A 13,781-nucleotide genomic window follows, 5' to 3' on the forward strand; every position below is an offset into this window, starting at 1 on the left:
AGGGTCGAAGGCTACAGGATTAAGCCCCGACCGAATTCGTTCCGCATTGCGCGACGACGACGGTAGTAACTGGGACGCTTTGTCAGTGCCCTTCTCAATGACGTGAATGACGTCACTACGTCGATGAGAAAACTAGGCCAAAGACATTGCGTAGGGGAAGAGAAAGCGAAGGCTCGTGGACAATCAGTAGGGTTTACGCTGCAAACTACGTTAAATTACTTGTGTTTCAATTTATTGGTTCTTTTTGGCATGCATGATATTGTTCTGACATCCTGTGGAACCAATAAAGTACTCATTAGTTTTGAAAGTTGGCAGCAAGTTTCTACGAATTTGTGAATTTCAATAGTTTGAATTTATATAGTATATTATTAAAATTTAATTACTGCGAAAGTTACTATACTCGGGGATGAATTATTTTGCTCAGTTTTTTTTGTACTTGTATGACGGTAATAGGTAAAATTTAATTGATTTTGACGACGATTTGCTAACAACAATTCTCTATTGTTAAAAAATTGAAGCCAACCGTGACAATCTTTGTAAAATAGCAAAGAAAAGGGGCATTAAATTATTATAAAATTACATTATAATCCTAAAGTAATACTTAATTTTAAATTAATAAAAGATATAGAATAAACATTGCGAGATGATAAATATATTATCAATTGTGTGAGGCCCGTGCGCGCGCGCGCGCGTATGTATGTATGTGTGTGTGTATGTGTGTGTAAAAGTAGTAAACAAATTGATGCTGCGGAAACGTGAATATTTAAATAATAAGTTTAAACACGAAAAATTTACTTAACCCTTTAATTAATTTTTATTGAATTAGAATAAATTGTAATTGAAATAATTACAAATTTATGTGAAAATGAAAATATATTAAGCGTTAAACAAAAGAACTATTTTTATAAATGGCAAAGAGAAAAGGTGGACAGTGAGTACGCGAGAAATAAAGGAAAGGAAGAGAACTAACTCGGATCATTGAATGAACTATGACATTTCAGGGAAGTAAACTATATCTACCGATCTACTTTGTCCAAGACTCGTGAATGGGTCTCCTGCACATCTTGACGTCACATAGGGGTACAAGCTCCTGCAACTAGGTCGGGCTTTAGTTCTGTCATGGCCATGGATAAAAACATATACCGCGACTGTAACATGCTTTATACTCACTCTTTTTCTGGTTATAGCAAAAAATATTGCTCAATGTATGTAAACGTATTAAGTTGAATACAGATCAAAGATATAAGCACAAACAAATAAACGAATAAACATCTTACGCACTCCTTACAATCTTAGCATTCGCTGAAACTTGAAACAAGTATTTGTTCGTGTTCATCTAGTTCACTTTTGTTTACTTCAATCAAAGATGTAGATTAATTTTGATTTTAATCTTAACTTATTCCTTAGCTGTTTTCAATTGTTAGAACTAGAAAAAGATAAAGTAAGTTAAAGGGAGATATAAGCTAATATACATTAGTGGAAATAAACATTAATCTGCTTTTATGTATTGATTTTACGTATACTTTAACTCATAGAATTTGGACAAGTGTGCCAAGTCTCGGCAGGATTATTCTTAACGTACACTATAATCTAGGATAAGTTTCAATGTTTACGAATAAAGAATCGATTGCGAAATAATCATTTCGATCTGTTAAAATGATATAAAAATCATGCAAAACGTTATTTTGTGTGTTAATATTTTTGTATTTTATAAAGCTTTATACAAAACAGTATAAGTAAAATAAATAAAAAAGAAATGTATAATTCCAAGTATCGTTTTTCCCTCAAATAAAAATTGTGTAACTTATCCTAAAGTAAAATTTATTATTTGAATTATTATTTTTTACTATTATTTTGCCAATCTATTTCTGATTATTTAATGTTTTATAAGTGTTAAGTGTGTTATTATATTATATTTGCGCATTTTTAATTATGTTATATTATGTACGTATAGTTTGATAAAGAAAAGTAAAAAGAAGATTTTAGAATGAAAAACGTTTATTTGAAATGTAAATGTCAATATAGATGAAATACAGTACAAAATATTTAGTCCTAAATAACGGTTTTGTTTCATTTTTCTTCTCGTCACATTTTTATAATACATGACGATTATTTTACGTAGTTACATCATATTTACATATACATTTAATGATAACCTGCAGATATGACTGTCGGATGTAATTTTGTTCCTGCTGATTCTCTCGCACTTTTGCCTATTGGTAATACCTAATCGTACAGATACACGCTTGAGAGTATCTACAAGGCACTAAAGATGAATCGCATAGACTTTTTTTAGATAAGTTTGCAAACTTTGTAACTGCGTTCCAAAATTCACTACCAGTATACCTAACATGAACTACAGATTTTTAATACTAGCAGTGAATTTCGAAATACAGCCTTCTAAGGCGCGCGTGCTAATTTTATTTCTTTTTGTAATGAATCACGATTATTTATTCACTTTTCACTTTTTTGTATCTATGTTTTACGTCATATTTTTCAATTTTTTGAGATTAGTCAGTCTTTGCCAGTTGACGAGGATATTTATACAAAAAATGTACACATTGTACATTTTTTGTTTAATAAATAATAATAATTACATAGTACGATTGTGTCCTACTAATTACTCTGGCTTTTTGCCACGTTTACATAACAATTATCATGAAAAAAAAATATTGACGAGCCAGGTTTTCACATTGTAATTTTGATATAAATTTTCGATAGATTTGAGAGAGAAAAAGAAAGCACACTTTTTTTCTTTTGTGGCTTGAAAGCTGCGAGTGTTAATTTGGAAAATATCAATAGTGTGTGATATGTATCGCATCATGTTTCAACGCCATGTCAATTTCAATTTTTATAATTATGTATTTACATCTCTCTTGTAAATAATATATTGAAAGAAATTTCTAAATATACCTGATTTTTTAATACTATATAAATAAATATTTGTTTCTTTACACAAGTAAGATCGGTTTACGCGAGTGATATGCTTATACGGAATTTATAATCGCAGTACGAGTTATTAAGGGCAGTATTTTTTTGGACCTGAAATAATTTGGAGATACTAATTTTTAAAAAGTCATCGATATAATTGACTTTTATCGCACGACTAACGAATCACGGCTCTTATTGCCGATAAAAGTACGAATATGCCATTATCATAATCGGCAATGATGAATGAAGGAATGGCAAGTATAAACAAAAAATAGTTTATTTATTATTTGTTAGATTTTTTTCAAAATGCATTTGTAACTCTTGCTATAACATTATTTGAAGCCTTAGGGCCGGTTGTTCTAACTTCTTGGTAAACTTACCTACCAGGTAAGCATGTGTCTATCTTTATTTCTTTTCTTAAATAAATAAAGACAAACATATATTTATCTGATAGGTAAGTTTACCAAAAGTTGGAACAACCGACCCTTAGAGACTTATTGAAATAAATTTAAAAATCGCTTTTTCCAGCATGTTACATTTTATATCTTTTTGTAATATTACTATTATTATTATTATATAATTTCTTGTTTTTTATTAAAGAGTTTTTTTAATTTTTACTAATAGAAATTATAATAAAGTTAACAATGGCATGTAATTAATAAAATCTTACATACACTGAGAAAAAAATGTTAATTTGACTAAATTTTTCAACTTGATTAAATTTCTTCAAGTATTTACGTATTTAACTTAAATACAAAAATACTTAAACTTTAATTTAACTATTTATATATTTTATTCAATCAAATATATAAATAGTTAAATTAAAGAAATTTAATCAAATTGAAAAATTTAGTTAAATTAACAACTTTTTTTCTTAGTGTATGTTTATTAATAAGTGATAATATGAATTAATGTACATTAAATCTATCAGTCTGCATGGTTCGCACATCTTAATAAGTATTTTGCATACGCTTAATTAGAGAACATTATTTAGACTAGAGAAAAATATCTAATTGAGTCGAGTATAATTACAGATGCTACGTATTGTGATAAGTGTTTTAGCTTGAACATTTAAATGGCGATCGATATAGTTTTTAGTATAAAGATTATAAAAGGTTAGAAATTATTGTGCAGAGAATCCTAAATACACGAAAGCTGATCTCATTTTCTTCCTAATTTACAATTAGTAATTCAGAAAATAATTGACAAGTTTTCGTATTATTTATTTTGTTCATATTATTAATAATACTTTGATAATAATTACTGCATTCGATATGTAGGATCATCTGCAGCTTATATATATATATATATATATATATATATATATATATATAATCTTTCGTTGGTTATATTTAATTTAATATAATCTTGCTTTACGTTAATTATTTCTTTTTCTTTTCTGATTATTTGTATCGTTTATTCAAACGTCGCGACCGATAAGTCGAAGTTACGCTTGACTTGTATCACTTGGAAGAGAAGCATTTGTCTCGGAAAGTTTCGCGTAATCAAATAAACGACGAGTGAGGAAAAAGAGAAAGAAATCTGTAGATAGAGTTCAGAAATTATGAACAGGGTGATTCGTGTGTAAAGATTCGTCGATGACGTATTCGTGATGACGTACACAATCTCGAACGCGAGATGATGAAAAAAAATGACGTTCAATCGTGCGTTTTATTCTTATTTTTTTGGTTTCCGCTCTGGCAAAGTATTTTAGTCCTGCGGTTTTGTGACCAAAATTCACGACATATATCTTGTCCAAATTTGTAATAGTCCACATCGATAGAGATTTATCGATAAAGATCAATCAGATCCTGGCAGGAGGAGGGATGTATCGTTTGCTGCTGAAAGCCGGAATTTCGAGGAATCCGTTGAGTCGGTAGACCGGATGGTCCTCGGACATATATGTAGGGCACCGGACTACGCAAGATTCTCTTCGGACTCTTCTTTGCGTGCTTCTTTTCTTTTTTGGTGTCCCATTTGGATGAAGTGATTTTCAGAGTCTGAAAGGCCCGTCGTAGAGTCTCAGCAGTGGAAGTCCTCTTGAGGGAGTCGCTATCACTGCTGCTGTGGGCATCCGAGGGACTGGAGGAAGAGTAGGGTAAGGGAGAGACCCCACCACGAGGTAGACTTCTGCTGTCCTCGGGAGAACTCCAGGTGCGCTCCGACGATCTCTGCACGCTCGTGCTGAGCCGCTCTTGCGATCGCGTCGAACGCCCTCGTAGCCGCTCTGGATAACAATGGGTACTCGGAGATCTGCTGGATCTGCATAGACGTTCACCGCTTCCGGTACTGCCGCCGCTACTACTGCAGCCACTGCCGGTGCTGCACTCATCGTCACCGATTTCGCCTAGGGGCGTTCTATCACAATGATGATGATGATAATGATGATGATGGTAATAAAGATGGTGATGATGATAATAATGATGTCGATGATGATGCTGCCAGTGATCGCTCAAATCGATCAATTGCGTGGAATCTTCCATGTTGTTTGGCATTTGATTCGTATCACTTGAAATCACACGCCTCTACATAAAATAATGGGGTGTCCCAAAAATGACTAAACTAAATATGCCGTAGCGAGTATATCACTTCTTGTTATGTGAATCGCTTCACGTGGATGTCATTTGTTGTCGGAATTTTGAGGATATGTTTATATCGCGTATTTTCCACGTGTGGACCGAAAATGTATCTCGCTCCAAGTCGCTCGAGAGAGACTCTTATACACACAGAGAAAGAGAGACGCACTGGTTACTTTTAGCAATCTGAGACTCCAAACACTAATTTATTCTTTTCTCTCGTTCATTTGTTCGCTCTCAATTGCTTCTTCTTCTCGTCAGGACGATTATGTCTTGCTCACGAGATTAAACTGAGTCCGGTGCACCCTACACCCAATCTTTTATACTCTCGCAAGTGAACGCGGGAACACGCGCATGCCCCGCTATCCACCTGTGAGAGTACGTGTGCCAAGGATGTCGAGGGGGTTGCAGGAAACTGTGCAGAGCTGCATAGCGGTAATAAAAACGAGACATCACTATGACGGAAGTTTAGCCTTCGAATCAAAGTATCTATAACAACAATTTAAAAGAAGATAGCCATAAACATGTGACTCGTATATATTAGGTGTACCTTTTTTTCCAAATACATTTAAAAACTTGTCAATTACCATAGAAGTTTGACTTGATTTTTTAAAAAATTATAATATATTGTATTTTATTATCATATATACAAGTGTTTATACAAAAAAAACATAAATAACATATTTTTTTTAACTAATTTAAATATTTTCTCAATATAAATCCTATATTTAGCAACTTTGGATTACGTATTTATTAAGGAATTAAGAGAAGTGCAATAATGATATTTAATATTCTCTCTTTCGATTAAGTTTGATTGTATTATTTTAATTAATTAATTATTAAATATAAACTTTCTTTTCACCGTATATGCCTCGTAAGTTCTCGATTGATTATCTATGGTGACATTATCGATCAATTATTACGTATAATATTGCGTATGATTGCGCAATTTTTAATGATCCATAAGGGTCAGGACATAATTTAAGCAGTAAAATTTAAATAGTAAGCGAATCAATCAATCACAATCAAAAATTTAAGATATAACGTAAGCAGTAGGAAATCTGAACTGTGATTTCCTTTTTATTTACGTCTTATTGTTTAAATTTTTTTATGTATCCCAACCTTTATAGAATTCCGATCATACACCAAATACACCATTTTGCCATTGCTCAATTCTCTCCCCCCCCCCTCTCTTTCTCTCCATTTATAGTATAAATCTTGGAAATAATTAATTATACTGCGATTATTAAATCTACCGATCGATATCGAGGAATAAATGAGAAAATATACTTTTTTTGTAAAGAAACAATGCAGTGCCAATTATTTGTTTCCCAACAAAAATATTATATTTTCTACATCAATAAAGTAGTTGTAAAAATTTTTCTAATACAATAATTTAGTTATAATTTTCAATTCTTATAATAAAATGGATGACTACTTAAAAAACAATTACATTTACACGTATAAAGGTGGAATAAACGGAATTTTAATCTTATCTTGGCAAAGACAGCCATAATACTCAAGATGTAATATTAATTGAATCAGCTCCATACCTAAATTGCGCTTAATCAATTGACTAATATTCTAACACTATATAAATTTAATTCACGTGGACAGAAACGCGTAGCGCGATATATATAACTAATTGCAAATCGACACTTTCTTCTCGTTTCTGCTGCTATCGCCTTTACTTGGAATCAATAACTCGATAAAGAATACTTGTTCAATGTCACCAGATCTGCTAATATTAGAAATAGTAAGAAAAGAGATATTTAACAACAGAAATATATATTAATCATACACACACACACACACACACACACACACACACACACATTTAAAAATAATAAATATTTAAAACATTGTAGGCATTAAAATAATATAAAGTAGCATGTGAAGTAGAGAAAGAATTGTTTAATTTATTTAAATCTAAAAAATTATTTGTTTACTTATTTATTTAATCTTTGGATGTTGGAGTTTATACAACATACAATGCAACGTGATTTCAACTTACAGTTTTTAATTTTTCCTAATCCTTCATATATAAACTCTGGTAAATTCGCTATGTCAAATACAAAAATATTGTAAATATTCGATTACGTGCCGCGATACAAATTAATAAATAAGCAAGAGAGTACTTGTGTATAACGCACATTAATTAAATGTCCATCTACATATTTTTTTACATGATTTCCGCACACGAACTAGAAAGTAATCTTAAGATATAACTAATCCCTTGTCGATTGCGTGTATTCGTTATCAATTGTACGATCTCAATTATTTATCTCTCGTATCTTTTGCAAGTCTATTATCACTTTCTCATGTATGTGATCATGCTTGATGATGACGTCTACTGACACTCATGTAACGAAAACCAATACTATTGTCGGTAACTTGCATAACTGCGCATAGGGCGCAATGACAAAAACTCGGCTGATTATGCAACACTACAATGCCAGTTAGAAATGTATAAATAGATTTTATAGCTTACAATACAAAACTTGACTGTCATTTTTTCCTCAGTTGTCTTGTTGCTTTTTTCCTCAGAAAATAGCGAATAATCTCACCTATTCTTCTTATTGCTATTAATTACGAAATTACTGAACTAAATGTTAATCGAAGTAAATCAAAATAATTTAACTTTTAAAATTAACTTTTAAAATTGAAGTACATGGTCAGATTAGCAAGATAACCAAAAAATTATAATTTAAAATAGGACCATAAAAACATTTGACATAAAAAACATTATAAAAAATTAACTTTGTAACTAATTATAAACACATTATTCTAAATTAATTTAAAAAAAAGAATAATTTGATTGCGTTTTATCAATGCATGTAATGTGATAATGCAATGTAGGTATTGTTATGCCTCAAATCTTCTTAATTTGAGAGCTTTCAATAACGATGAAATTGAATAATTATATAAAGGGTGTTTATGTTCCAAGAATAGCCTATGTTACCTACACAATTATATGTATGCGTAATATGTATGCGTAATATGCTTTGAATTAATTATGACAACAGCACGTAACAAAACGCAAATATATTAAAACCCATCTCGCATATTTATGTAATTATAATTATAAGAATTACAAACATGCGTTTGCAAGGTCACATATGTTTCGTTTTAAAATAAATAATAAAAATTACTAGTGTGTGTGTGTGTGTGTGTGTGTGTGTGTGTGTGTGTGTGTGTGTGTGTGTGTGTGTGTGTGTGTGTGTGTGTGTGTGTGTGTGTGTGTGTGTGTGTGTGTGTGTAGTGCGTGCGCGCGTGTATATGTGTGTATGTATTTGCGGAAAAGCGGCAACAATACCGCTCGACCACGAGCGAACTTCTCGCGTTCCCACGGCCTTTTTTTATTAAATGGAAATGGATGGATGGATGGAAAATTTGTCATCGTAGAGAAGACTAGGGATTTGGCAGAATTTGAAAGAATTTGAAAGGTGGCATTGCGAGGATCTAAAACGCATATTTTTCGAACTATCTCTAATTACTGTTATGCGATACACATGCCAATTCTGAAGAACGCTTGTGTTGGACAACATGAAGTGATTATTCGTGTTGTGGCTTCTCCTACGTTCGATCCTTACGTAATCAGATTTATAACGTAATAACATGACACGTAACAGCCTTTTTGCAACAGATTACCATTAACGAGTGAGAACAGAGTTATGTTGCGTCGAGGACGACTTTGTCTTACAATGATTAAAGAGTCATAATGTCTCACTTATTCGCGCGTGCGTAAATTTCTTTAATCACTTCTCTGAATTTCTTAGAAAATAATACCAAAATTTTTCTTGACTTTTGTACAAAATTATCTTTAATAATACTATTCAATACTATTCCATTTTATACTCTGATTTAATTCTCTTTTTGTTTTTTATTTACAATTACCATTTAAAAATTTGGATGCGATAAATACTTGAAATATTTTATTTCCAATTCGAAAGTGATTCATACAGTTTAATTAAAGAAAGTTTCCATAGATTCGAGTTACGTAGAATATTCGATAGGTTTATTCGTATCTGTCTAATTTCATCTCAAAGAATTCCTCAAAATAACATATTGATGTCCATTTAACATGTCTATAATACGTAATACGGACGCGTTTGCTTGCACGTCATCGATGATTCTTTCGCGATATGTATGCATCATACATGTATATTTAAGAGCATTGCGTCAATCTGCATACTTTCCACGCTCTATACGCGTATGTTCGGATACAGTAGGTCTTCCAGATAGTTTAACTTACATAAATGCAAAAATAGTGTCATATAAATATAACAAGTCTAACAGTAGATTTTGATTTGTCTTGGATGTAAAATGATCTCTCTTTCTCTCTTTCTCTCTCTCTCTCTCTCTCTCTCTCTCTCTCTCTCTCTCTCTCTCTCTCTCTCTCTCTCTCTCTCTCTCTCTCTCTCTCCCTCTCTCCCTCTCTCCCTCTCCCTCTTCCCCCCTTCCTTCTACCCCTTTCTTTTTCTCTTACGTAAGAAATAAATCGTAGAGATAGGATGTGTGAATAAGAAACATTCATGTAATTGCTTTTAAGCGGTTTTATTGATTCTGAATCTAATGAAATGCAAGTGTGGAGTTAATTGAGTTGATGTAAAAGTAATGAAAAAAATGAACCACAGAAAACAATCCGTGGTTAATTTTTGGAAAAAATTTCATGAGCGTTGATCAATTTGTGAAGTGTGCTATGAAAATTAGTCCTTAATCTCCGATGCCTGGTCCTCCGGTGTTTAGACGATTAGGCCACGTAGGCGTAACTCTTGTACGCGTACGGTAAGGCCGGATATGCCGAATATGCGCTATAAGTCGGTAGACTATATGCGCTGTAAGCTAATGGAGCGGAAACGATGGGTGCGCTATAAGATGTCACAAGCGGGGCGCCGATGATCGCGCCGGGTGCTGGTGCAGGTGCAGGTGCAGGTGCAGGTGCAGCCGCGGCAAACGCCAAAAAGGCAAACAAGCACAACTGTAACAGTGATATAATATAATATATAATAGTATATATAATAACATAATATATAATAATTTTATTCATCAATATCACTCAAAAAAATGATCTTGCAACTTGAACAAAAATTATATAGTATGTGTGTAAAAATTAGTCAAGGTAGATAAATGATTAACAAATACGGTGTACATATATGTATTGCACTTAATCAATCTAATATACTACTGATAGAAGCAGAATTTACAAATTCTATACGTGACAGCCAAAATTTTAGCAGATACAAAAATTAGTGGTACATTTTCGTTGCAACATCAAGAAGTCTGTCTATATCAGCAAAAAAATTTGTTAACATATGATACATCGATAACGACGATACATCGCAAATGGTAATGACAATAACTATATGGCCAACAAGTTCTTTCGCGTGGTATATTAACAATGCTCATTTAAGACAATTTTATATAACACAGTGTTGTACATAAAAAATAAGGCAATCTGTAAGATAATAAAGATATCTTGCATCTTTTCTTTCAACTTTTAAGAAATTTTATTTTGTAATTGTTAAATTTATTTGATGAATTAATTTAGAACATTTATATAATAAATCACCGAAACAGAGAATATACGTTTCTCAACGTACGTTATGTTGCTGAAAAGTCTTCGCAACGCGTATTTCTATCAGCGACGAAAATAAATCTGCGATACTTTTGAAAAAATCGCGAGTGTGCGAAGTGAAAAAAATATTCGTGATTATAAGTGGAAATTAGAAAAGTACAAGATTTTAAATTTGTGTAAAAAAATCGAATTTCTTGTAAAGTTTCCGATACAATAAAAAATAACCGCAAAATGCTTTGTGATGATGAGACGCAGTAATGCACGAAAAAATACAAATCGATATTACAAGTGTTAGAAATTCGAGAGAAAATTAAATATATAAATATCGACGTATCCCATATACTTATATATATCCGATTGTGATATGCGAGAAGAATAGATATTAGCGGCCAATCGATTCCATTTAAAAGAGAGAGACAAAAATTGCAAAAAATATAAAAGAATAAATCTTAAGAACAAATCTCAATTGACTCACCAGTTTGAACATGTTGGAGCTCGTGTATATGTCTGGCTTTGCAGTCAGTATGATAATACTCCAAAATACGACGTACGACGTCTTATATAGCAACAAGGAATCCCTTGGCTGAATCTCCTTACCTCCACCTTCCTTCACCGGCTAGCTCTTTTGCGCTTTCTTAGCGTACCTTCGAAGAGGGCGTCGCCTTGTTCAGGTGGAAAACGAACGCGCGCTAGGCCGCGAGTTCTTCTTTCCTTCCTTTTTTTTTTTTAGTCGCTGTTGCCGTCAACCAATGAAGCTTTGTTGCGCGATCGTACATTAATATGGGGTAGGGGTGAGCGTGATGATTCTTCAAGGTTCCTCGTGACGGCCAGGCGTGGTCAAACTACTCTCCTTTTCTGTCTCGGATACCAACAGGAATATATACTTACGTTACTAATAGAGTTTCTCGACAAATAAACCTGTATATCACAAAATATATCGCAAAAAGCTACTACCTAGCTAACTTTTCTATGATCCAAGTGATTATTAAATAATATATCAATTTTATAAATAAATTGTATTCTTTGTGATATTGTATTTTCTTTTTCTATCAATACGCATTAAAAGATTTATATGAATTGCACGGCTAGTAATTTAATTACTTATAAAAGTTTAATTAATACTTACGTTATGGTAATCTATTAATTAAAAATTTTTTTTAATTAATCGTTAATTACAATGTGGAACATTGTTAATAATTTAAAGACTCTTTTGTATCATAGACACTCGACTATTATTAGCAATAATTAATTGCGATTTTTACCTAATTAACTATCTATATGTCAATTCTTGACAAATATTTCTCATATAACGCTGATATTAACTAATTTAACTTACCTTTATATATAAAAATGTAATACTGGCCAATATTAATTTGGCCAATAATTAACACTTATTCTCAGTATTAAAAGTATTGTTGTTAGTATTTTTTATTTTTAAAATAAATAATAATTACTAGCCAAGTTAATACTATAATATTACCAGTATTACATTTTTATAAGGTCGAAAACTAATTATTACTTTACTCTTATAACAATATATTGCAATTTTTAACATTATGAGTGCTACAGTATACCGTGATATTATCCGTTCACATTCTTCTGAAAAGGATCTTTAACCCTTTTTTTAGTTAACGTACCAGAGGATACTCTGGCATACTCTGCGTATTTTAAATTCACGCAGAATTAATAAAAACTGGAAAGTAAGACGACTAGATATGACGGAAGGAAAAAGTTAAGTGTTCAACGTATATTTCTCAATGTAAGATCTCAACGTAAGATTCTCAACGTAAAGATTATGAACACTTAAACAGGACAAGGTATGTCATACCCTGGTGCAATAACGACGCCAGTGAAAATACGTACGGTAACTGATAGTTAAAATTATTTTGCGACTCAATTAGAGGCCACAGAGTATTTTGAAGTATGCCTACATACTGATTTGATCGATTCATAGAAGCAGTCTTGCTTATTTTAAATTTTCTAGGCAAACGCCTTGAACATTTATGTATGAACTTGAAATTTATCAAAAGTCAATCATATTCCCCCCTCCCCTTCGATCTCCTTTCCTCTTCTTCTTTCATCTGATAGACGCAATACATTTTAAGATAAACATCCCTGCCGAGATTTCAGAAATGTTTTGTTAATTACGTCAGCTCACGTGTGACGTCTACAAATTTTTAGAAGAAACTGTCTACATATTACACCCTACATCTTTAATATATCATAAAAAGATATAATATGAAATCAAGCGAATTAAATAGAGATACATATAAAAGATACGCATGGAATAGAATACGCAGTTTGTATATAAAAATGTATTACTTGGAAAATTCAATTTTATTTATCTAATTTCTTTTTTATTTTTATTACTTAAAATGCAACAGATTGGAATACTTCATGCATAGCATTTAATCTTTGTTTCGAAGACTAACAAAGTACTCATATTTGCTATTTTGATATAAAAAATTTCTATATAAATTAATAACAGAATAGTTTCTCGTGAATAACACACGGTCGTGGATAACACAATAAGCTAAACATAATTAACACAGCACATGTTTATTCCTTACCAACTGTAACATCTTACAGATTAATTACTTGCACTGTTATTTAATTTTTCCATCCTATCGACCAGTCTGCGTTGTCAATGCGTGGAATATAAGATGGAAAATAACGGGATGTATAATTGACGCATT

General features: G+C 31.9%; 2 protein-coding genes across 2 annotated transcripts; both read right to left on the minus strand.

The window, feature by feature from the left end:
* Positions 1-4,331: 4,331 nt before the first annotated feature.
* Positions 4,332-5,842, minus strand: LOC105840798 (SKI/DACH domain-containing protein 1). Its single transcript, XM_012687869.3, has one exon. It carries the CDS (start codon positions 5,424-5,426, stop codon positions 4,719-4,721), a length of 708 nt encoding a protein of 235 aa, XP_012543323.1. The 5' UTR covers positions 5,427-5,842; the 3' UTR covers positions 4,332-4,718.
* A 4,203-nt stretch (positions 5,843-10,045) lies between these two features.
* On the minus strand, positions 10,046-11,714 carry LOC105840800 (neuropeptide-like 3). Its single transcript, XM_012687870.3, has 2 exons — positions 11,561-11,714; positions 10,046-10,488 (listed from the first exon to the last, which is right to left on the minus strand). The coding sequence occupies exons 1-2, from the start codon at positions 11,570-11,572 to the stop codon at positions 10,261-10,263; spliced, it is 240 nt and encodes a 79-aa protein (XP_012543324.1). The 5' UTR covers positions 11,573-11,714; the 3' UTR covers positions 10,046-10,260.
* Positions 11,715-13,781: the final 2,067 nt, after the last annotated feature.

The sequence above is a fragment of the Monomorium pharaonis genome, chromosome 9 (assembly GCF_013373865.1).
Source record: "Monomorium pharaonis isolate MP-MQ-018 chromosome 9, ASM1337386v2, whole genome shotgun sequence".
Lineage (NCBI taxonomy): Eukaryota > Metazoa > Arthropoda > Insecta > Hymenoptera > Formicidae > Monomorium > Monomorium pharaonis.